The sequence below is a fragment of the Scyliorhinus torazame genome, chromosome 13 (genome assembly GCF_047496885.1).
Source record: "Scyliorhinus torazame isolate Kashiwa2021f chromosome 13, sScyTor2.1, whole genome shotgun sequence".
NCBI classification, from domain to species: domain Eukaryota; kingdom Metazoa; phylum Chordata; class Chondrichthyes; order Carcharhiniformes; family Scyliorhinidae; genus Scyliorhinus; species Scyliorhinus torazame.
In genome coordinates this window covers 225,210,093-225,235,325 of record NC_092719.1, presented here as the reverse complement: position 1 = coordinate 225,235,325, position 25,233 = coordinate 225,210,093, and the positions used below count along the sequence as shown (strand labels likewise).

General features: G+C 56.8%; 1 protein-coding gene across 1 annotated transcript in view; it reads right to left on the bottom strand.

Annotated features, from left to right (window-relative positions):
- Positions 1 to 25,233, bottom strand: part of LOC140388644 (laminin subunit beta-2-like) — a 305,667-nt gene that overhangs the window by 260,815 nt on the left and 19,619 nt on the right. Inside the window, 1 exon segment of the mRNA XM_072473108.1 lies at positions 7,965 to 8,134. Within this exon segment, the coding sequence (XP_072329209.1) occupies positions 7,965 to 8,134 (170 nt within the window).

The window sequence follows — 25,233 nt, the reverse complement described above, 5'->3', positions numbered from 1 at the left end:
TCACTGGGGTACGGGTTCCATACACACTGCCTCTCACTGGGGTACGGGTCCCACAAACACTGACTCTCACTGGGGTACGGGTCCCACACACACTGACCCTCACTGGGGTACGGGTCCCACACACACTGACTCTCACTGGGGTACGGGTCCCACACACACGGACTCTCACTGGGGTACGGGTCCCACACACACTGACTCTCACTGGGGTACGGGTCCCACACACACCGACTCTCACTGGGGTACGGATCCCACACACACTGACTCTCACTGGGGTACGGATCACACACACACTGACTCTCACCAGGGTACGGGTCCCACACACACTGACTCTCACTGGGGTACGGGTTCCACACACACTGACTCTCACTGGGGTACGGGTTCCACACACACTGACTCTCACTGGGGTATGGGTCCCACACACACTGACTCTCACTGGGGTACGGGTTCCACACACACTGACTCTCACTGGGGTACGGGTTCCACACACACTGACTCTCACTGGGGTACGGATCCCACACACACTGACTCTCACTGGGGTACGGGTTCCACACACACTGACTCTCACTGGGGTACGGGTCCCACACACACTGACTCTCACTGGGGTACGGGTTCCACACACACTGACTCTCACTGGGGTACGGGTCCCACACACACTGACCCTCACTGGGGTACGGGTCCCACACACACTGAGTCTCACTGGGGTACGGGTCCCACACACACTGACTCTCACTGGGGTATGGGTCCCACAGAAACTGACTCTCACTGGGGTACAGTTCCACACACACTGACTCTCACTGGGGTACGGGTCCCACACACACTGACTCTCACTGGGGTACGGGTCCCACACACACTGACTCTCACTGGGGTACGGGTCCCACACTGACTCTCACTGGGGTACGGGTTCCACACACACTGACTCTCACTGGGGTACGGGTCCCACACACACTGACTCTCACTGGGGTACGGGTTCCACACACACTGACTCTCACTGGGGTACGGGTCCCACACACACTGACTCTCACTGGGGTATGGGTCACACACACGGACTCTCACTGGGGTACGGGTCCCACACACACCGACTCTCACTGGGGTACGGGTCCCACACACACTGACTCTCACTGGGGTACGGATCACACACACACTGACTCTCACCAGGGTACGGGTCCCACACACTGACTCTCACTGGGGTACGGGTCCCACACACACTGACTCTCACTGGGGTACGGGTCCCACACACACTGACTCTCACTGGGGTACGGGTCCCACAGACACTGACTCTCACTGGGGTACAGTTCCACACACACTGACTCTCACTGGGGTACGGGTCCCACACTGACTCTCACTGGGGTACGGGTCCCACACTGACTCTCACTGGGGTACGGGTTCCACACACACTGACTCTCACTGGGGTACGGGTTCCACACACACTGACTCTCAATGGGGTACGGGTCCCACATACACTGACTCTCACTGGGGTACGGGTCCCACACACACTGACTCTCACTGGGGTACGGGTCCCACACACACTGACTCTCACTGGGGTACGGGTCCCACTCTCACTGACTCTCACTGGGGTACGGGTTCCACACACACTGACTCTCACTGGGGTACGGGTCCCACACACACTGACTCTCACTGGGGTACGGGTTCCACACACACTGACTCTCACTAGGGTGCGGGTCCCACATACACTGACTCTCACTGGGGTACGGGTCCCACACACACTGACTCTCACTGGGGTACGGGTCCCACACACACTGACTCTCACTGGGGTATGGGTTCCACACACACTGACTCTCACTGGGGTACGGGTCCCACACACACTGACCCTCACTGGGGTACGGGTCCCACACACACTGACTCTCACTGGGGTACGGGTCCCACACACACTGACTCTCACTGGGGTACGGGTCCCACAGACACTGACTCTCACTGGGGTACAGTTCCACACACACTGACTCTCACTGGGGTACGGGTCCCACACACACTGACTCTCACTGGGGTACGGGTCCCACACACACTGACTCTCACTGGGGTACGGGTCCCACACTGACTCTCACTGGGGTACGGGTCCCACACACACTGACTCTCACTGGGGTACGGGTCCCACACACACTGACTCTCACTGGGGTACGGGTTCCACACACACTGACTCTCACTGGGGTACGGGTTCCACACACACTGACTCTCACTGGGGTATGGGTCCCACATACACTGACTCTCACTGGGGTACGGGTTCCACACACACTGACTCTCACTGGGGTACGGGTCCCACACACACTGACTCTCACTGGGGTACGGGTCCCACACACACTGACTCTCACTGGGGTATGGATCCCACACACACTGACTCTCACTGGGGTACGGGTCCCACACACACTGACTCTCACCGGGGTACGGGTTCCACACACACTGACTCTCACCGGGGTACGGGTTCCACACACACTGACTCTCACTGGGGTACGGGTTCCACACACACTGACTCTCACCGGGGTACGGGTTCCACACACACTGACTCTCACTGGGGTACGGGTCCCACACTCACTGACTCTCACTGGGGTACGGGTCCCACACTCACTGACTCTCACCAGGGTACGGGTCCCACACACACTGACTCTCACCGGGGTATGGGTTCCACACACACTGACTCTCACTGGGGTACGGGTCCCACACACACTGACTCTCACTGGGGTACGGGTTCCACACACACTGACTCTCACTGGGGTACGGGTCCCACACACACTGACTCTCACTGGGGTACGGGTCCCACACACACTGACTCTCACTGGGGTACGGGTTCTACACACACTGACTCTCACTGGGGTACAGTTCCACACACACTGACTCTCACTGGGGTGCGGGTCCCACACACACTGACTCTCACTGGGGTACGGGTTCCACACACACTGACTCTCACTGGGGTACGGGTCCCACACACACTGACTCTCACTGGGGTGCGGGTCCCACACATACTGACTATCACTGGGGAACGGGTTCCACACACACTGACTCTCACTGGGGTACGGGTCCCACACACACTGACTCTCACTGGGGTATGGGTCCCACACACACTGACTCTCACTGGGGTATGGGTCCCACACACACTGACTCTCACTGGGGTATGGGTCCCACACACACTGACTCTCACTGGGGTACGGGTTCCATACACACTGACTCTTACTGGGGTTCCGGGTCCCACACACACTGACTCTCACTGCGGTACGGGTCCCACACACACTGACTCTCCCTGGGGTGCGGGTCCCACACACACTGACTGTCACTGGGGTACGGGTCCCACACACACTGACTCTCACTGGGGTACGGGTTCGACACACACTGACTCTCACTGGGGTACGGGTCCCACACACACTGACTCTCACTGGGGTACGGGTCCCACACACACTGACTCTCACTGGGGTACGGGTCCCACACACACTGACTCTCACTGGGGTACGGGTCCCACACACACTGACTCTCACTGGGGTACGGGTCCCACACACACTGACTCTCACTGGGGTACGGGTCCCACACACACTGACTCTCACTGGGGTATGGGTCCCACATACACTGACTCTCACTGGGGTACGGGTCCCACACACACTGACTCTCACTGGGGTACGGGTCCCACACACAGTGACTCTCACTGGGGTACGGGTCCCACACACACTGACTCTCACTGGGGTACGGGTCCCACACACACTGACTCTCACTGGGGTACGGGTCCCACACACACTGACTCTCACTGGGGTACGGGTTCCACACACACTGTGGAAGTTTGTCTGTGGACCGATTAGCAGTGTGGCTGGAAAGGTGAGCTGAAACAGGCTGAGGAACCTCTTCTGAAGAAATACAGCCAGAGTTTCTGCATGGTTCTGCCAGGAGTGAGATCTTTTCTTTAAAGATCTCTTTTCCCCAAAGAATGCCTCTATAAAGCACGTATTCCTGAATGCTAATGGTATATAAAGTGGATTGAGAGCTGAGATTGTTTTTCCTTGTTGTTTGATTGGAAATAAAGAAAGGGTTATTGTGTCATGGTATTGATTAGCATTGTTTATGGGGTAATTATTCTCTGCTGTGATGTTAAAGATATTTTATTACTGTGTCGGGCCGGCACCTCCCCCCCCCCCCCCCCCCCCCCCCCGGGCCTACCTCCTTCCGCGCGCGGCCCCAGAACACCGGCCCCATGTTGGCGAGGGACCACCGTGCGTAAGACGTTCCCCGCGCATGCGCAGTAATAAAGTTTGTTTGAATTTACCATATCCCTATTTAGTGTCGAATCAGTCCTGGAACGAGATATCCTCTCCTCCCAGTCTTACAAAATTAAACTAAAATATTGGGGTTTCTGTCCAGTATCCGAGTCACTGTTGGGGTCTGCTCCGAGAGTTCATCCTGATTTCCCGTAGTAATTGTGAGCTGATGCGGTGAGGGAGAGTGAGCATTATACCATGGTTTTCATGGCCTCACCTGTTTCTCCCTCTGTCTCTGCTGGGGCTCTATAGATACAGAGTTATGCCTAAAGCCAGTCCAGTTATGATGTTGTTCCCCAGTCTCTCTCTGTACTCATGTCTGCTGAGCTGTTTTATTTTTACTCCTTGCTTGTGGCCATACATTATTTTGTAATTTTGTTGTGTTATTCTCCAAACTGTAAAACCCTACTTTGAAAGAAAAACAGCTTTGCAATACTAAGCTTATAATTACTAGTAAGAGCAACATTTAATACATGATGCACGATCAATCACTACTGAAGATTGTAATCCAATTGAAGGCTTTAATGAACAAGTAGTTACCCAGCAGCTCCAGTACAGAATGACTGCTGTGGGTGAAACACAGACTCTAATGCTCCGCCTGCTGGGCGGAACCAGCAGGCAGGTTCCACCACTCATACTACAGTATAAGGTACATCCCACCTAGGTACGCAATACCCCTAATATAGCCGACCACAATACATAACATGAAAACCTGTGATTTTTGAAGTGCTTGTAAAAGTATTATTTTATGCACTCTTGGAATCATAGAATGGTTACAGCACAGAAGGAAGCCATTTGGCCCATTGGGTCTGTGCTGGCCCTCTGAAGGAGCAATTCACCAAGTCCCTCTCCCCGCACATTTTGGGCGCTATTCTCCCCCCCCCCCATGCCGGGTGGGAGAATCGCCGGGGCGCCGCGCGAATCGCGCCACGCCGCCCCACCCCCACACGCGATTCTCCCACCCCCCCAGAAACGAGCAGCGCGCGATTCACACCGGGCCGCTCGGCGATCCGGCAAGCGGCGATTCTCCGGCCTGGATGGGCCGAGCGGCCGCTACGACACGACAGGTTCCTGCCGGCGCCGTCCACCCCTGGTTGCTGCCGGCGGGAGCTCTGCGGGACCGCTGGGGGGGGGGGGGGGCCTCTGGGGGAGGGAGGGGGGCTCCTTCACCGGGGTGGCCTCCGATGGGGTCTGGCCCGCGGTCGGGGCCCACCGATCGGCGGGCCGGCATCTCCCCCCCCTGGGCCTACCTCCTTCCGCGCGCGGCCCCAGAACACCGGCTCCGTGTTGGTGAGGGACCACCGTGCGTAAGACGTTCCCCGCGCATGCGCAGGATTGGGCTGTCCCGACTGCGCATGTGCTGCGTAAGGATGTGAACCGCTCCAGTGCGGTGGGGGCCCCCTGTGGGGGCCAGAACAGGTCGTGCCCGGGCCCTGTTCGCGCCGTCGTTAAACGCGACGGCGTCCATATCGGAGAATCGCCCTCTTTGTCTTTTCAGATAATTATCCAATTCCCTTTCGAATGCCTCGATTGAACTTGCCTCCAGCGTTTCTCAGGCAGCGCATTGCAAGCCCTCACTGCTCGTCGTGCAAAGAGGTTTTTCCTCACGGCTCCATTGTTTCTTCTGCCAGTTACCTTGGGCGGGAAACTCCGAACCCCCCGCCGGGTCGGAAAATCGCCGGGGGCTGGCGTGAATCCCGCCCCCGCCGGTTGCCGAATTCTCCGGCACCGGGGATTCGGCGGGGGCGGGAATCTCGGCGCGCCGGTTGGCGGGCCCCCCCCCGGCGACTGCCGAAGTCCCGCTGCTGGAATGCCTGTCCCGCAGACGTGGATTAAACCACCTCTCTTACCGGCGGGACAAGGTGGCGCGGGCGGGGCTCCGGGGTCCTGAGGGGGGGGGGGACACGGGGCGATCTGGCCCCGGGGGGGGGGGGCCTGGCCCGCGATCGGGGCCCACCGATCCGCGGGCGGGCCTGTGCCGTGGGGGCACTCTTTTCCTTCCGCCTTCGCCACGGTCTCCACCATGGCAGAGGCGGAAGAGACCCCCTCCACTGCGCATGCGCGGGGATGCCGTGAGCGGCCGCTGACGCTCCCTTGCATGCGCCGCACGGCAAAGTAACTTCCGCGCCAGCTGGCGGGGCACCAAATGCCTTTCCCGCCAGCTGGCAGGGTGGAAATCAGTCCGGCGCGGGCCTAGCCCCTCAAGGTTAGGGCTCGGCCACTCAAGATGCGGAGGATTCCGCACCTTTGGGGCGGCGCGATGCCCGACTGATTCGCGCCGTTTTTGGCGCCGGTCGGCGGACATCGCGCCGATTGCGGAGAATTCCGCCCCTTAGTTCCGTGCCTTGTCGTCCTTGACTTCCTCCGAGTGGAACATTTAGGTTCAGTGACAGTCTCCACATTCCAGGATCACACACACACACACACAAACTGAATCAGCCCATCTCCACATTCCCACCCCCACGCACAGGTCAACCATCCAGTGGCGATCAACTGGGCGATGTGCCAGCTCTGATGCATCGAAGCCCGATTCTGTGCACAGCCAATGCCCTGCAGGCAACATTTCCAAATGGACTTGGGAAAAAGGAAAATAATCCCAAGACCGAGAGGCGAGCAGGGAATGGGCAGAGCAGGGTGTCAGCTGGCCCTGTGTATGGGGCACAGTCTCAGAGAACAGGGGGCTCACAACCCCGATCACTAATCCCAATCAGAGTTTGGGAACCACTGCCTCAAATCTTTTATTCTTTTGTTTTCTTTCTTTCTTTGATTATTAAATGTTGTTTTTCATCTCACTCGAAAACGAAATGGTAACTATTTTATTGGCGATGATACTGAGATACTCGAAACACAGGCAAACGTCAGGTGATTAAACATTGTGTTTATTTTTCAAAAGACTCAGAGGAGATTTGATCGAGGCATTCAAAATCTGGACATGGTTGATAGAAATAAACCATTAAAATAATTAGTGAAAGAAGCAAAACAAAGTGACATGAGGAGGAAGTTTCTCATCACTGAGTGGTTCGGGTTTGGACTGTCTCCAGAGTGTGGTGGGGGAAGGTTTAAATTGAAGCTTTCAAAAGGCAAGCAGGTTTTTTTCTGAAAAGGAAGAATGTGCAGAGTTACAGGGAGAAGGTGGGAGAACGGGATGAGGTGATTTGCTCATTCGGAGTCACAATGAGTCAAATTGGGCAGCACGGTAGCATTGTGGATAGCACAATTGCTTCACAGCTCCAGGGTCCCAGGTTCGATTCCTGGCTTGGGTCACTGTCTGTGCGGAGTCTGCACGTCCTCCTCGTGTCTGCGTGGGTTTCCTCCGGGTGCTCCGCTTTCCTCCCACAGCCCAAAGATGAGCAGGTTAGGTGGATTGGCCATGATAAATTGCCCTTAGTGTCCAAAATTGCCCTTAGTGTTGGGTGGTGTTACTGGGTTATGGGGATAGGGTGGAGGTGTTGACCTTGGGTAGGGTGCTCTTTCCAAGTGCCGGTGCAGACTCGATGGGCCGAATGGCCTCCTTCTGCACTGTAAATTCTATGATAATCTATGATATAAATCGATTCCTTCCGTGATGTAGCAACTCTGCGATTAAATATCAGGAATGGTGTTACGTGATCAAATGCCACATATTAAAATCAACAAACCAGGGTTGGCATCCCTATTAACCGCCATTGCAGATCCCCACGCAGACCCTCTCACACCTCAAGTTGCTCTTACACTTACCTGCAAGTGACTCACGATGCAGTAAGGCTGTTGCCTCCTCAGACCACAGGTAGATGAAGCTGTCAGCTTTTTTTGCCGGCCCACAAGCAGATCTCCTGTGGCGGGATAGCAGCTTCCCTGGGCACAGCCATGGGCAGAATCCGGAACCTGGGCTCGGGTCCCCACGGCAGCTGCGGAGAGAGAGAGAGCGAGAGAGAGAGATAGGAAGAGAGAGATACCTGTTAGTCGCAGCATTGTTGAGGGCTGTGTAACTCTATGATGCCACAAACATTACTTATTCTTAAATCTTTCCATTAATTAGTGTTCTTTCCCTGATTTCTAAATTATGTCAATCATCTGAGTGCAAATCAAGGAGTGGGCGTGGGTGTGTCTGAGGGTGTGTGTCAATGTGGGTGTGTGTGTCTGTGTGTCTGGATATCAAAAAGGTAACAAGCAGATACAGCGAGAAATTAGGAAGACAAATTGCACAATAGCTCTTATTTCAGGGTGTTGCTGTATCTAAGAGTAAAGGAGCTAAAAATTCAATAAGGATTGTTATTAGGCGCATGGATCGCGATGTTTGAAAATTCCCTGGTCAAGGTGAGGCAGTAGAGCACACTTTGCGATGGTGTTGGCAAACTGCCCAGCGTTGAACATGCTGCAGAGTGGCTGAACACATCACAGGATAAAAACCAGCCTGTACCCACTGCTGCATTCTGGCTACAACAGCTTTTTCAACTGTCTGTGGGTGGCACACTGGTTAACACTGCTGTCTCACAGTGCCAGGGACACGGGTTAACACTGCTGCCTCACAGTGCCAGGGACCCGGGTTACCACTGCTGTCTCACAGTGCCAGGGACCCGGGTTAACACTGCTGCCTCACAGTGCCAGTGTCCCGCGTTAACACTGCTGTCTCACAGTGCCAGTGTCCCGCGTTAACACTGCTGTCTCACAGTGCCAGGGACCCGCGTTAACGCTGCTGTCTCACAGTGCCAGGGACCTGGGTTAACACTGCTGCCTCACAGTGCCAGGGACCCGGGTTAACACTGCTGTCTCACAGTGCCAGGGACCCGGGTTAACACTGCTGTCTCACAGTGCCAGGGACCCGGGTTAACGCTGCTGCCTCACAGTGCCGGGGACCCGGGTTAACACTGCTGCCTCACAGTGCCAGGGACCCGGGTTAACGCTGCTGCCTCACAGTGCCAGGGACCCGGGTTAACACGGCTGTCTCACAGCGCCAGGGACCCGGGTTAACACTGCTGTCTCACAGTGCCAGGGACCCGGGTTAACACTGCTGTCTCACAGTGCCAGGGACCCGGGTTAACGCTGCTGCCTCACAGTGCCAGGGACCCGGGTTAACGCTGCTGCCTCACAGTGCCAGGGACCCGGGTTAACACAGCTGTCTCACAGTGCCAGGGACCCGGGTTCACACTGCTGCCTCACAGTGCCAGGGACCCGGGTTAACACTGCTGTCTCACAGTGCCAGGGACCCGGGTCAACACTGCTGTCTCACAGTGACAGGGAACCGGGTTAACACTGCTGTCTCACAGTGCCAGGGACCCAGGTTAACACTGCTGTCTCACAGTGCCAGGGACCCGGGTTCACACTGCTGCCTCACAGTGCCAGGGACCCGGGTTAACACTGCTGTCTCACAGTGCCAGGGACCCGGGTTAACACTGCTGTCTCACAGTGACAGGGAACCGGGTTAACACTGCTGTCTCACAGCACCAGGGGCCCGGGTTAACACTGCTGTCTCACAGTGCCAGGGACCCAGGTTAACACTGCTGGCTCACAGTGCCAGGGACCCGGGTTAACACTGCTGTCTCACAGTGCCAGGGACCCGCGTTAACACTGCTGTCTCACAGTGCCAGTGTCCCGCGTTAACACTGCTGTCTCACAGTGCCAGGGACCCGGGTTCACACTGCTGTCTCACAGTGCCAGGGACCCGGGTTAACACTGCTGTCTCACAGTGACAGGGAACCGGGTTAACACTGCTGTCTCACAGTGCCAGGGACCCAGGTTAACACTGCTGTCTCACAGTGCCAGGGACCCGGGTTCACACTGCTGCCTCACAGTGCCAGGGACCCGGGTTAACACTGCTGTCTCACAGTGCCAGGGACCCGGGTTAACACTGCTGTCTCACAGTGACAGGGAACCGGGTTAACACTGCTGTCTCACAGCACCAGGGGCCCGGGTTAACACTGCTGTCTCACAGTGCCAGGGACCCAGGTTAACACTGCTGGCTCAAAGTGCCAGGGACCCGGGTTAACACTGCTGTCTCACAGTGCCAGGGACCCGCGTTAACACTGCTGTCTCACAGTGCCAGTGTCCCGCGTTAACACTGCTGTCTCACAGTGCCAGGGACCCGGGTTAACACTGCTGTCTCACAGTGCCAGGGACCCGGGTTAACACTGCTGTCTCACAGTGCCAGGGACCCGGGTTAACACTGCTGTCTCACAGTGCCAGGGACCCGGGTTAACACTGCTGTCTCACAGTGCCAGGGACCCGCGTTAACACTGCTGTCTCACAGTGCCAGGGACCCGGGTTAACACTGCTGTCTCACAGTGCCAGGGACCCGCGTTAACACTGCTGTCTCACAGTGCCAGGGACCCGGGTTAACACTGCTGTCTCACAGTGCCAGGGACCCGGGTTAACACTGCTGTCTCACAGTGCCAGGGACCCGCGTTAACACTGCTGTCTCACAGTGCCAGGGACCCGGGTTAACACTGCTGTCTCACAGTGCCAGGGACCCGGGTTAACACTGCTGTCTCACAGTGCCAGGGACCCGGGTTAACACTGCTGTCTCACAGTGCCAGGGACCCGGGTTAACACTGCTGTCTCACAGTGCCAGGGACCCGGGTTAACGCTGCTGCCTCACAGTGCCAGGGACCCGGGTTAACACTGCTGTCTCACAGTGCCAGGGACCCGGGTTGACGCTGCTGTCTCACAGTGCCAGGGACCCGGGTTAACACTGCTGTCTCACAGCGCCAGGGACCCGGGTTAACACTGCTGTCTCACAGTGCCAGGGACCCGGGTTAACACTGCTGTCTCACAGTGCCAGGGACCCGCGTTAACACTGCTGTCTCACAGTGCCAGGGACCCGGGTTAACACTGCTGTCTCACAGTGCCAGGGACCCGGGTTAACACTGCTGTCTCACAGTGCCAGGGACCCGGGTTAACACTGCTGTCTCACAGCGCCAGGGACCTGGGTTAACACTGCTGTCTCACAGTGCCAGGGACCCGGGTTAACACTGCTGTCTCACAGTGCCAGGGACCCGGGTTAACACTGCTGTCTCACAGTGCCAGGGATCCGGGTTAACACTGCTGTCTCACAGTGTCAGGGACCCGGGTTAACACTGCTGTCTCACAGTGCCAGGGTCCCGGGTTAACACTGCTGTCTCACAGTGCCAGGGACCCGGGTTAACACTGCTGTCTCACAGTGCCAGGGACCCGCGTTAACACTGCTGTCTCACAGTGCCAGGGTCCCGGGTTAACACTGCTGTCTCACAGAGCCAGGGACCCGCGTTAACACTGCTGCCTCACAGTGCCAGGGTCCCGGGTTAACACTGCTGCCTCACAGTGCCAGGGACCCGGGTTAACACTGCTGTCTCACAGTGTCAGGGACCCGGGTTAACACTGCTGTCTCACAGTGCCAGGGTCCCGGGTTAACACTGCTGTCTCACAGTGCCAGGGACCCGGGTTAACACTGCTGTCTCACAGTGCCAGGGACCCGCGTTAACACTGCTGTCTCACAGTGCCAGGGTCCCGGGTTAACACTGCTGTCTCACAGAGCCAGGGACCCGCGTTAACACTGCTGCCTCACAGTGCCAGGGTCCCGGGTTAACACTGCTGCCTCACAGTGCCACGGGAGTGGGGAGGGGGCCAGTGTGGGGAAGGGGTCAGTGTGGGGAAGGGGTCAGTATGGGGAAGGGGTCAGTGTGGGGAGGGGTCAGTATGGGGAAGGGGTCAGTATGGGGAAGGGGTCAGTGTGGGGAGGGGTCAGCGTGGGGAGGGGTCAGTGTGGGGAGGGGTCAGTGTGAGGAGGGGGTCTGTGTGGGGAGGGGTCAGTGTGAGGAGGGGGTCTGTGTGGGGAGGGGGTCAGTATGGGGAAGGGGTCAGTATGGGGAAGGGGTCAGTGTGGGGAGGGGTCAGCGTGGGGAGGGGTCAGTGTGGGGAGGGGTCAGTGTGAGGAGGGGGTCAGTGTGGGGAGGGGGTCAGTATGGGGAAGGGGTCAGTATGGGGAAGGGGTCAGTGTGGGGAGGGGGTCAGTGTGGGGAGGGGGTCAGTATGGGGAAGGGGTCAGTATGGGGAAGGGGTCAGTGTGGGGAGGGGTCAGCGTGGGGAGGGGTCAGTGTGGGGAGGGGTCAGTGTGAGGAGGGGGTCTGTGTGGGGAGGGGTCAGTGTGGGGAGGGGGTCAGTGTGGGGAGGGGGGGTCTGTGTGGGGAGGGGGTCAGTGTGGGGAGGGGGTCAGTGTGGGGAGGGGGGGTCAGTGTGGGGAGGGGGTCAGTTTGGGGAGGGGGTCTGTGTGGGGAGGGGGTCTGTGTGGGGAGGGGGTCAGTGGGGGGAGGGGGTCAGTGTGGGAGGGGGGGTCAGTGTGGGGAGGGGGTCTGTGTGGGGAGGGGGTCAGTGGGGGGAGGGGGTCAGTGTGGGGAGGGGGGGTCTGTGTGGGGAGGGGGTCTGTGTGGGGAGGGGGTCAGTGTGGGGAGGGGGGTCAGTGTGGGGAGGGGGGTCAGTGTGGGGAGGGGGTCAGTTTGGGGAGGGGGCGTCAGTGTGGGGAGGGGGTCAGTTTGGGGAGGGGTCAGTGTGGGGAGGGGTCAGTGTGGGGAGGGGTCAGTGTGGGGAGGGGTCAGTTTGGGGAGGGGGTCAGTGTGGGGAGGGGGTCAGTGTGGGGAGGGGGCGTCAGTGTGGGGAGGGGGTCAGTTTGGGGAGGGGGTCAGTTTGGGGAGGGGGTCAGTGTGGGGAGGGGGTCAGTGTTGGGAGGGGGGTCAGTTTGGGGAGGGGGTCAGTTTGGGGAGGGGGTCAGTGTTGGGAGGGGGGGTCAGTTTGGGGTGGGGATCAGTGTGGGGAGGGGGGGTCAGTTTGGGGAGGGGATCAGTGTGGGGAGGGGGCGTCGTTGTGGGGAGGGGGGGTCACTGTGGGGAGGGGGGGTCAGTGTGGGGAGGGGGACAGTGTAGGGAGGGGGTCAGTGCGGGGAGGGGGTCAGTGCGGGGAGGGGGCGTCAGTGTGGGGAGGGGGGGTCAGTGTGGGGAGGGGGGGTCAGTGTGGGGAGGGGGGGTCAGTGTGGGGAGGGGGCGTCAGTGTAGGGAGGGGTCAGTGTGGGGAGGGGATCAGTGTGGGGAAGGGGGTCAGTGTGGGGAAGGGGGTCAGTGTGGGGTGGGGTCTGTGTGGGGAAGGGGGTCAGTTTGGGGAGGGGGTCAGTGTGGGGAGGGGGTCAGTGTGGGGAGGGGGCGTCAGTGTGGGGAGGGGGTCAGTTTGGGGAGGGGTCAGTGTGGGAAGGGGTCAGTGTGGAGAGGGGGTCTGTGTGGGGAGGGGTCAGTGTGGGGAGGGGTCAGTGTGGAGAGGGGGTCTGTGTGGGGTGGGGGTCTGGGTGGAGAGGGGGTCAGTGAGGGGAGGGGGTCAGTGTGGGGAGGGGTCAGTGTGGGGAGGGGTCAGTGTGGGGAGGGGTCAGTGTGGGGAGGGGTCAGCGTGGGGAGGGGTCAGTGTGGGGAGGGGTCAGTGTGGGGAGGGGATCAGTGTGGGGTGGGGTCTGTGTGGGGAAGGGGGTCAGTTTGGGGAGGGGGTCAGTGTGGGGAGGGGGTCAGTGTGGGGAGGGGGCGTCAGTGTGGGGAGGGGGTCAGTTTGGGGAGGGGGTCAGTGTTGGGAGGGGGGTCAGTGTGGGGAGGGGGGTCAGTGTGGGGAGGGGGTCAGTTTGGGGAGGGGGTCAGTGTTGGGAGGGGGGTCAGTTTGGGGAGAGGATCAGTGTGGGGAGGGGGTCAGTGTGGGGAGGGGTCAGTGTGGGGAGGGGTCAGTGTTGGGAGGGGGGTCAGTTTGGGGAAGAGGGTCAGTGTGGGGAGGGGGTCAGTGTGGGGAGGGGGCGTCAGTGTGGGGAGGGGGTCAGTTTGGGGAGGGGGTCAGTGTGGGGAGGGGGTCAGTGTGGGGAGGGGATCAGTGTGGGGAGGGGGTCAGTGTGGGGAGGGGGTCAGTGTTGGGAGGGGGGTCAGTTTGGGGAGGGGGTCAGTTTGGGGAGGGGGTCAGTGTTGGGAGGGGGGGTCAGTTTGGGGAGGGGATCAGTGTGGGGAGGGGGCGTCGTTGTGGGGAGGGGGGGTCACTGTGGGGAGGGGGGGTCAGTGTGGGGAGGGGGACAGTGTAGGGAGGGGGTCAGTGCGGGGAGGGGGTCAGTGCGGGGAGGGGGCGTCAGTGTGGGGAGGGGGCGTCAGTGTAGGGAGGGGTCAGTGTGGGGAGGGGATCAGTGTGGGGAAGGGGGTCAGTGTGGGGAAGGGGGTCAGTGTGGGGAGGGGTCTGTGTGGGGAGGGGATCAGTGTGGGGTGGGGTCAGTGTGGGGAAGGGGGTCAGTGTGGGGAGGGGGTCAGTTTGGGGAGGGGGTCAGTGTGGGGAAGGGGGTCAGTGTGGGGAGGGGGTCAGTGTGGGGAGGGGTCAGTGTGGGGAGGGATCAGTGTGGGGTGGGGTCTGTGTGGGGAAGGGGGTCAGTTTGGGGAGGGGGTCAGTGTGGGGAGGGGGTCAGTGTGGGGAGGGGGCGTCAGTGTGGGGAGGGGGTCAGTTTGGGGAGGGGTCAGTGTGGGGAGGGGTCAGTGTGGAGAGGGGGTCTGTGTGGGGAGGGGTCAGTGTGGGGAGGGGTCAGTGTGGAGAGGGGGTCTGTGTGGGGTGGGGGTCTGGGTGGAGAGGGGGTCAGTGAGGGGAGGGGGTCAGTGTGGGGAGGGGTCAGTGTGGGGAGGGGTCAGTGTGGGGAGGGGTCAGTGTGGGGAGGGGTCAGCGTGGGGAGGGGTCAGTGTGGGGAGGGGTCAGTGTGGGGAGGGGATCAGTGTGGGGTGGGGTCTGTGTGGGGAAGGGGGTCAGTTTGGGGAGGGGGTCAGTGTGGGGAGGGGGTCAGTGTGGGGAGGGGGCGTCAGTGTGGGGAGGGGGTCTGTGTGGGGAGGGGTCAGTGTGGGGAGGGGGTCAGTGTTGGGAGGGGGGTCAGTGTGGGGAGGGGGTCTGTGTGGGGAGGGGTCAGTGTGGGGAGGGGTCAGTGTGGAGAGGGGGTCTGTGTGGGGTGGGGGTCTGGGTGGAGAGGGGGTCAGTGAGGGGAGGGGGTCAGTGTGGGGAGGGGTCAGTGTGGGGAGGGGTCAGTGTGGGGAGGGGTCAGTGTGGGGAGGGGTCAGCGTGGGGAGGGGTCAGTGTGGGGAGGGGTCAGTGTGGGGAGGGGTCAGCGTGGGGAGGGGTCAGTGTGGGGAGGGGTCGGTGTGGGGAGGGGTCGGTGTGGGGAGGGGTCAGCGTGGGGAGGGGTCAGTGTGGGGAGGGGTCAGTGTGGGGAGGGGTCAGTGTTGGGAGGGGTCAGCGTGGGGAGGGGGTCAGTGTGGGGAGGGGGTCAGAGACAGGGAAGGTCAGTGTCGGGAGGGGGTCAGTGTGGGGAGGGGTCAGCGTGGGGAGGGGTCAGTGTGGGGAGGGGTCAGCGTGTGGAGGGGTCGGTGTGGGGAGGGGTCAGCGTGGGGAGGGGGTCAGTGTGGGGCGGGGTCAGCGTGTGGAGGGGTCAGTGTGGGGAGGGGGTCAGTGTGGGGAGGGGGACAGTGTGAGGAGGGGTCAGCGTGGGGAGGGGTCGGTGTGGGGAGGGGTCAGCGTGGGGAGGGGTCAGTGTGGGGAGGGGTCAGCGTGTGGAGGGGTCGGTGTGGGGAGGGGTCAGCGTGGGGAGGGGGTCAGTGTGGGGCGGGGTCAGCGTGTGGAGGGGTCAGTGTGGGGAGGGGGTCAGTGTGGGGAGGGGGACAGTGTGAGGAGGGGTCAGCGTGGGGAGGGGTCGGTGTGGGGAGGGGTCAGCGTGGGGAGGGGTCAGTGTGAGGAGGGGGTCAGTGAGGGGAGGGGGTCAGTGTGGGGAGGGGTCAGCGTGTGGAGGGGGACAGTGTGAGGAGGGGTCCGTGTGGGAGGGGGTCAGAGACAGGGAGAAGCTGGTGAAGAGAATGAGGGTCTGAATGAGGTCAGGAGTTATTCCTGAACCTTGTGCTACGTCTGGTGTTCCGGAAATAAGTGATGGTAATCGGCCGTCAAGCAGCTGTTTCAGATCTGTGACAGCAACGGTGTGGGTGCCCGTCAATGTTACTGGTGTCTTTTCACTCAACACCAAGAAATATCCTGTGGGACTCTAACCCAGGGAGGTGGTTTTTACCCTTGTGAGAGGGAGGTGAGGCACTGTGCATATCAGTCCTCTCAACATCTCATCCAATTTTCCTCACTTCACACTGTCATGATATGCAAACATGCAACCAATGAACACTGAGAATAGGACACAACCAATGGGCAGTTAGGACACTCAGAGGTGGCCTCACCACAAGGGGGCATGACATAAACACTATAAAGGGGATGAGGCACTCACACCCTGCCTCTTTCCACAGACAGACATCTAGAGAGTTGGACAGGGTTGATCAGCATCATACCCCAGCACGTGGCTTAGAGCAAGCTGCTACAGTTAGACTGAGTTACTACAGTTAGATCAGCGGAGAGTCGAACTCATTTGAGAACTGTGTTAATAGTTCAATAAACACGTTGAACTCATTTCAGAGTCTGGAGCATCCTTTAGTTAAGACTGCATTAAGTAGCAGCCTGTGTTATCCGAAGCAGCATAACACAACACACACCACAGCAAGGCAATGGACTCTGCCACTGCAGAAGGCATCACGATGAAGCAGGGTTCTGACTCCACTCACATTCTCACAGTATTCCTGAACAATTATCAGGAGAAAGAGAGAGTTTCAGCTGTTCCGCTTTCTTCCTCATTTGAGGTGGGACATTATCCAGCGTTCCAAACTAAACACCTCGCCGATCTGCACAACTCTTCCATCCGACATAAACTTACAGCAAACAACAGGCCATTCGGCCCAACTGCTCTGTGCTGCTGTTTCTGCTCCACATGAGCCTCCACCCACGCGCTCTTCATCAAATCCCTTCTCGTCCCTCTCCCTTTCTCCCTTGTCTTTATCCAACTTCCCCCTTGCAATGTGTCTTTGTTATTCAACCACATTCACCCCACTCTCTGGGCAAAGAAGTTTTTCCTGAATTCCTGATGGCATCATTAATGACTAGCTTATATTTATAAACCCCATCAAACCCTTTTATCATTTTAAAGACATCTACATTTCACCTTTCAGCCATATCGGGGTTTTATTAAAAAGAGAAAATAGCCTCGACCTATTGAAACTTTCCCGACAGTTGGAGCCTCTCTGTTGTGGTGAATCATTCTTGAAGCTTGTCCAGTGCCTCTATATTATCTTTATAATACGGAGACCAGGACTGTTCACAGTTCTCCAAGTGTATCTAACCAAGTTTCCAGTAACATAACGGACGGGATTCTCCGCTCCCTCAGCCGCGTGTTCCTCGCCCGCGCACTGTTCGCTGGCGGGAGATTCTATCTTCCTGACGCTTGTCAACGGGATTTCTCATTGAAACCATCCCATACTGCCGGGAACCCGTGGTCAGGAGTGCGCTGTCGGCGGGAAACGAATCCCAACGAGAGATCTATCCGTCTAGAAATGAAGCACCGAGCGCCACACTTTCCTTTGACTGTTCAGCTGCATTGCTGCTTTTGATGACTCTGGCCCACCAGACTACTTTGCACCCCTACGCTATTTAGACTCATGTATTGTCTATTAATAATCCATTGCTATGTATAAATTAGTGATCTAACTCTGAGTTATATTAAACCAATGTTTCCAGTTGTATAAGTACACATTCAGGCACCAACTGACAAGCTGTTTCTCGGTGTTGGGACATTTTCTGGTAGAAAACTGTGAACAGAGCAGCCACCGTACCCCGCAGGGGCTGGGAACAGCTGCGGCCCAGGCTACAAGCAACAAGTCTGTGGAAAATCAGAGGCAACTGACCCTTTTCAAACACAGGGGTCTTGAGATTCTCATAGACTGCAGCCGCTCCCAACTCCGCACTCTTCTCACTCCACTATTTTCCCTTCTCCTGAATTTGGCCTCGCCAATTCCCTCCCGGACAAACACACCAGATACGGTCACGGTCGAACTTTCTCACAGTGGTTTTGGAACGTTTCAAAGATGCTCACACATCGTGATAACTATCAATTGTTTGTTTTCGTTCTTAAAAATGGAACTTGCCTTAAAAATAAATATTCTTCAGTGGAAAATTCCATTCTTTAAAATACTAAACAGCAGATTACAAAGGTGAATCAGTCACTTTTACATCCTCTCGTCTTTTCCCTTCAAAACAACGAGCCAAGGCTAGCGGCCAGGGTGCTTTATCATGCACGAGTTCTACCCTTTCACCCAGTCCAAATAACTGGATCACCAGCAACAACTTGAATTTATATAGCACCTTTAATGTAGTAATACTTCACAAGAGCGACTGTTACCGAGATCAACAAGGCAGGTTTTGAGGAAAGCCTTAAACAAGGAGAGTTCGGTAGAGGGGTGGAGGGGTTTAAGGAGGCAATTCCAGAGCTCAGCGCCCCCCCCCCCCCCCCCCCCCCGGCAGCTGAAGGCCAATGGTGCAGCAATTGAAATCAGAGATGCTTCAGTGACCAGAATTGGAGGATTGCAGAGATCTCAGAGGGCTGTAGGGGGTTACGAAGATAGTATAAATGTTTAATCTTCATTTGAATGTGAACAACCAGGAACATGTTAGAGACACACAGGACCATTGTGTGAAAGGTCAATAAGCTGTCCAAACATTAAAGGATTGCTAAAGGTTAATACAAACAAGTTGCCAGTGACTGAAATTGTATTTACAGGTTAAGTAAAGTCTCAAACTTTGTCCTGTAACGGAGCCTCTGTTATTGATTCCATGAGGACACAGACATATCAACACATTTATAGCACATTTCTGGGGCAACTCCCCTGTTTACAATGAGTCCTTTTAAACTGACAGGGGGCGGGATTCTCCACCCCCACACCAAAGTGGCCACGCCGTCGTGAACGCCGTCGAGGTTTACGACGGCGCGGAACGGCCCCGGTCCCGACCGATTCAGGCCCTGACAATGGGCCAGGATCGGGGCCGCGTCATCTACCCGCGCCAGGCCTTGTCGCCCACGTAAAAGTGGCGCCGCATAGATGACGCGGCCGGCGCCGCATAACGGGCGTCACCCGCGCATGCGTGTTTGCCGTCCTCTCTAAGTCCGCCCCGCAGGAAGATGGGGGACGGATCTTGCGGGGCTGCGGAAGGAAGGAGGTCCTCCTTCAGAGAGGACGGCCCGACGATCGGTGGGCACCGATCGCGGGCCACCCCACATTCAAGGTTACGCCCGGGGCAGGATCCCCCCTCGCCCCCCGCCCCCCCCCCGCAGGCCGCCCCCCCAGTGTTCACGCACCGCCCACAACTGCAGCGACCAGGTGTGGACGGCGCCGGGGGGAACCCGCCGTTTTGGCCTGGCCACTCGGCCCATCCGGGCCTCAGAATAGTGGGGGTGCCGGAGAATCGCCATTTTGGGTGTCTCCGGCGATTCTCCCGCCTGCGGCCCGCGAAACTCGACCGGGCCGTTCCCGCCGCTTGGGAGAATCGCGGGAGGGCGTCGGACCGGCGTCCCCGGAAATTTTGGCGGCCCAGGCGATTCTCCCAACCAGCGTGGGAGTGGAGAATCGCGCCCAGGATCTTTTCATTCACCTCCAATTGTATGGAACAAATGGAGCCAGAAATTCCTTCAGAGCCGTTTCTGGGATGGGACAACAGAATGGATCAGACATCACAGCCTAACCAGTAGGACTGAGTCAGGCTCAGTCTTCAGGTCTCTCGTGATCTCTGGGTAAGAACCTGTAACCATTGCCTCTCTGACCATGCATTTGGGAGTTCCTGTCTTGCTAGCAGTAGCCCAAAGATAATTCTCAGGATGCTGGGATGGGGAGCTCCTGGTGGGGGAAATGCACCCTCTGTTGGGCCAATGCAAAATCCCAGGTTTGAGTGCCACTCATTGCCTAAGCCAATTCCTGCTGGGGGCTTAAAACAGGCACCAGCTCCCTCATCAGCATGGGCAAGGAGTCTAACTCTGTTTCCAGCGACCTCCTGGGATGTCTGAAATTCCCTGGATCCACCTTCAGGCCGGACATTTTCCAGGCATCTTTCGAGTGCAGGACTTTGAATCCCAAAATTGGTATTTGCTGTTCCCATTCTATACTTGTAATCAGCACGTTGAAATCCACTCTCTATTCCATTGGGCCTTGGAAAAGGGAACAGTTGCACAGACCAAGAAACATCCAGATTCAGTCTCTACTCTGAGCCAATCTCAAGGAGCAGTGAATATGAACAACAAAAGCTTCCATTTGTATATCACCTTGAACATAGAACACAGACCTTAGGAAGAATGTCAGGCAGAGAGCACAGAGGGGATTTACTGGACTGGTAGGCGGACGGGAAGCTGGGATTGGTCCCCTTAGAGCAGGAGGAGGTTCAAAGAGATTTAACCAAAGTGTTTGAAATTATGAATGGTTTTGATAAAAGTGACAGGGAGTGGTTGTTTCAGTGGCCAGGACGTCAATAACCAGAGGGTACAGATTTAAACTAATTGACAAAAAAAACCTGGAGGGCGAGAGAGAGACAGAGAGAGAGAGAGGAGATTTATTATTACTCAGCGAGTTGTTGTGATCTGGAAGGTGGTGCCAGAAAGGGCAGCGGAAGCAGATTCAATGATAAATTTGAAAAAGATAAATAGGAGAGATGTTTGCAGGGCTAAGGGAGTTGTGTAGTATCACTTCATGGTGGGTGAATTTCACACGTTTCACAGAGGTGAAATCAAACATGGATGGCATTGTTAGATTGTACAATTAGACAATGGGTTAGTGACCCCGTTCCTGATCATTGTCCAGTGCGTTCCCCAGTTGCACAGAACCAGGATTTGACTCATCATCATCGGTGTCACCATCACCCACCACCCTTGTAAACTCAGAGTCGCACAGCCTGGGACACGTCAACAGGAGCCAAGAAATTCAGGAAAAGAGAGGGGAAGTTGGAAAGTTGGCAAAATAAGAGCCTGGGGACTGATCCTTGCCTGAAGGCCATATAGACTAGAAACAGGAGTTGGCCATTCAGCCCTTCGAGCCTGCCTCGCCATTAGATCATGCCTGACCTGACACTCCTTAACTCCACCTTCCTGCCTTCTCTCCGTTTCTCTCGATTCCCCTCCTGATTAAAAACCTACCAATCACGGCCTTGAAAATGTTCAGGAACTCGGCCTCCACAGATTCCTGGGTAAAGAAATCTAAAGATTCGCCACTCTGACACAAGACGTTCTTCCTCCAAACCGTCTTCAATAAGCTCGTCATTATCCCGCGACTATGCCCTCGTCCAGAGAGAAAGGCAGTGGGGGATTGGTCAGATGGAAATTCAGTCCCCAGTTCAGTTACCCCTGGGTCATCTCCCTCCAATTCCATTCTCATTGACAGGAGGGGAGAGAACAAAAGATAAAACCCTTAGCGTGTGAAGCTCATCACATTCCAGAATGGACAGATAATTCCATCCACAACAGTAGCCGTGAGCAAAGCTGCCCCACAGCCTCTGGCTCCCAGGAGCTGGCCACACTCTGAACATTTCATTCTTTCATCACCAAATAAACTCAACTGTAATTAGCCAGCTCACGGCCGTTACAAATTCCATTATCCTCCCACTCGAACCTTGCTTAGAGTAATTTTCCAACCACTTCAGCAGTGTTGGGTCTCTGTCATTCAAGGGGAGGCAGTAGCATAGTGGGGTTGTCACTGGACCCACAATCCAGAGACCCAGGGCAGTGCTGTGGGGACCTGGGTTCGAATCCCACAGCGGCAGGTGGTGAAATTTGAGTTCAACGTGGTCAACTCTGTACTGCCACTCAGTTTGAGGGCGATTCGGGATGGGTAACAAATGCTGGCTTTCTCTACCGTAGCCAATCACAGGAGACCTTTCAACAAACCACGTCCATACCAGCTCACTTGCAAAAACAATTCAGCCAGTCCCACTGTTCCTGCCCTAACCATGTAGCTCTGGAAATCCCCTCTCTTCAGATAATAATAATTTTGAAATCCAGGGTCGACTCTTCCTCCACCACCCTCTCAGGCAGAACGTTCCAGATCAGAACCATTCACATGAAGATTTGTTTTTTGCGTCACTTTCGTCGCTCAACTTCAATCAGTTTCCTCTCGTTCTCGATCCTTCCACCAACGGCAGCTGTGTCCCCCCTCTCTGTCCAGACCCCTCATGATTTTGAATCTCCCCTCAATCTCCCCTTCGGCAAGGAAAGCCGTCCCAGCTTCTCGAATGTTCCGACATTCCCAACGCTCCTCATCCCGGAAAACCATTCTGGTGAATCGCTCCTGCACTCTGTCCCGATATCTTCACATCTTTCCTCAAGTGCAGCGCCCGGAATGGAGGTCGAACCAGATCATCAGAACTTCCTTTGATCACCTCAATTAAACCAATCCTTCATCTTTTATATTCGAGAAAATCTAAGCCTCATCTATCCAACTGTCCTCATAACCTGTCTCTTTTGGCTCCGGTATCATGTGAAATGAAATGAAAATCGCTTATTGTCACAAGTAAGCTTCAATGAAGTTACTGTGAAAAGCCCCTAGTCGCCACATTCCGGTGCCTGTTCGGGGAGGCTGGTACTGGAATTGAACCGTGCTGCTGGCCTGCCTTGGTCTGCTTTCAAAACACTTCATTGGATGAAAGCCCTTTGGGATGTTTTAAGGTTGTGAAATTTCCTTCTTTCTGCCTTTTAAATGGAGTTGGGCAGGTGGGGGGAGGGAACCGAGGGCTATTGAACCGTGTTAGGCATTGCAGCCAAGCAGGATCCTGCCACAGAGTTTTCCAGCGAGGGTCACTGGACAGTGAATGGGAGTGTGGACTAGAGCTGTACCCCTGGGCGTTGAGTCCAGTCTGCGGGCTCTCCGTCCATCCCAGAGGCAGCAGAAAGCTGACTAAACCTTTGCTGCTCAAGGAGCCGGTCCCATTCTGGTGAGAAAGTGAGTGTCGGAGCAGGTCACGGAATCCTTTCCCTGGGCCTCACTCTGTCTGCAGCCCACAGCCCCCACTCAATACTCACTAATGCACCTTTACAATCCGTCAAGGGCAGTATGACACATGCCATTGTCTGGAAGCCAGCCATTGAACCCAATGTCCTGACCTTTTAATCTCCATGGTAACTCATTCTCTGCTATTTGGATTCATTAAACTCCCTTTAGGGGCCATCAAGTGTTTACAGTGGCCGATTAGACAGTTAATGTGTGCCCTGTCCAAATATTTAATTAAAAGCCCCTGCTGCTCCGATAAGGTAACTCCAGATAAGTTGGGTCTCCTGTGCTGAGTGTTCCACTGAACAAAAATACAAAATCCAACACTACTGGATACACAGAATTGAACCCGGCCATCTGGGAGTCTATCTCTGCGCCAAAAACAAGTCAGAAATATGTCAACGATTTGGGTATGGTATTAAAATCGTAATGGAGAACTCAGCGAGTACTCAATACTGGAAAATAGAACTTTGATTTTCGGCATCAGGTACAGCACGGGGTTAGATACAGAAGGGGCTGGTATAGCACAGTGGGCTAAATAGCTGGCTTATAATGCAGAGCAAAGCCAGCGGGGGTTCAATTCCCGTACCTGCCTCCCCGAACAGGCGCCGGAATGTGGCGACTAGGGGCTTTTCACAGTAACTTCATTGAAGCCTACTTGTGACAACAAGCGATTATTATTATGTTATTATTAGAAGGCCCAATCTAACCGAATTGCAGCAGCGTCCGTGTTGATCGCGTTTAGCCGGGTGTTTCCCAGCGCCCGTAGCGTTGAGAATCACCGCTCTTGTGATAGTCACCATTTCTGCAGACAGACAAAACTCTCCCGACGCAGAGCGCGCTTTGCAAAGCCAGTGGTAAGAAGGGACATTTCGCTGCAGTGTGCCAGGCCCGCTCAATCGGCACCATTATCCCGGCACCCCCCACGTGCGGCCAGTGGGCGGCGCCATCTTCCTCTCCTCAGACCACGTGCGGCCCGAGGGCGCTGCCACCTTACCCACCTCAGGACCCCTGCCCGTCGGGCACCTCATCGGGCCGCTCATCGCCTGCAACCGCCGACGACCAGCCGCGTCTCGCCTCGTTCACGATCGACCAGTCTCGACCGCACAACCGCTTCAACAAAGGTGAAGGTCGACGGGCACGAGATATCCTGCCTTCTGGACTCCGGGAGCACTGAGAGCTTCAGCCACCCCGATACGGTAAGGCGCTGCTCCCTCGCGGTACACCCCACTAACCAAAGAATCTCCCTGGCGTCCGGATCCCACTCCGTGGCGATGCGGGGGTACTGCATCGCCACCCTCACCATCCAGGGCGTAGAGTTCAGCGGCTTCCGGCTCTACGTCCTCCCCAACCTCTGCGCTGCCTTGCGACTCGGCCTGGACTTCCAGTGCAACCTCCAGAGCCTTACCCTGAAATTTGGCGGGCCCCTACCACCCCTTACTGTTTGCGGCCTCGCGACCCTTAAGGTCGACCAACCTTCCCTGTTTGCAAACCTCACCCCGGATTGCAAACCCGTCACCACCAGGAGCAGATGGTACAGCGCCCAGGACAGGACCTTCATCAGGTCTGAGGTCCAGCGGCTGCTGCGGAAGGTATTATCGAGGCGGCCAGCAACAGCCCCTGGAGAGCCCAAGTGGTAGTGGTGAAAACCGGGGAGAAAAACAGGATGGTCGTTGACAGCCAGACCATCAATCGGTACACACAGCTCGACGCGTACCCCCTCCCACGCATATCTGATATGGCCAATCAGATTGCACAGTACCGGGTCTTCTTGACAGTGGACCTGGAATCTGCCTACCACCAGCTCCCCATCCGCAAGGCGGACCGCCCATACACTGCGTTTGAAGCGGACGGCCGCCTTTACCATTTCCTCAGCGTTCCCTTCGGCGTCACCAACGGGGTCTCGGTTTTCCAACGGGAGATGGACCGAATGGTTGACCGGTACGGACTGCGGGCCAATTTCCCGTACCTGGACAACGTCACCATCTGCGGCCCCGACCAGCAGGACCATGACGCTAACCTTTCCAAATTTCTCCACACCGCCAAACTCCTCAACCTAACTTACAACAAGGAGAAGTGCGTGTTCAGCACGAAACGATTAGCCATCCTCGGCT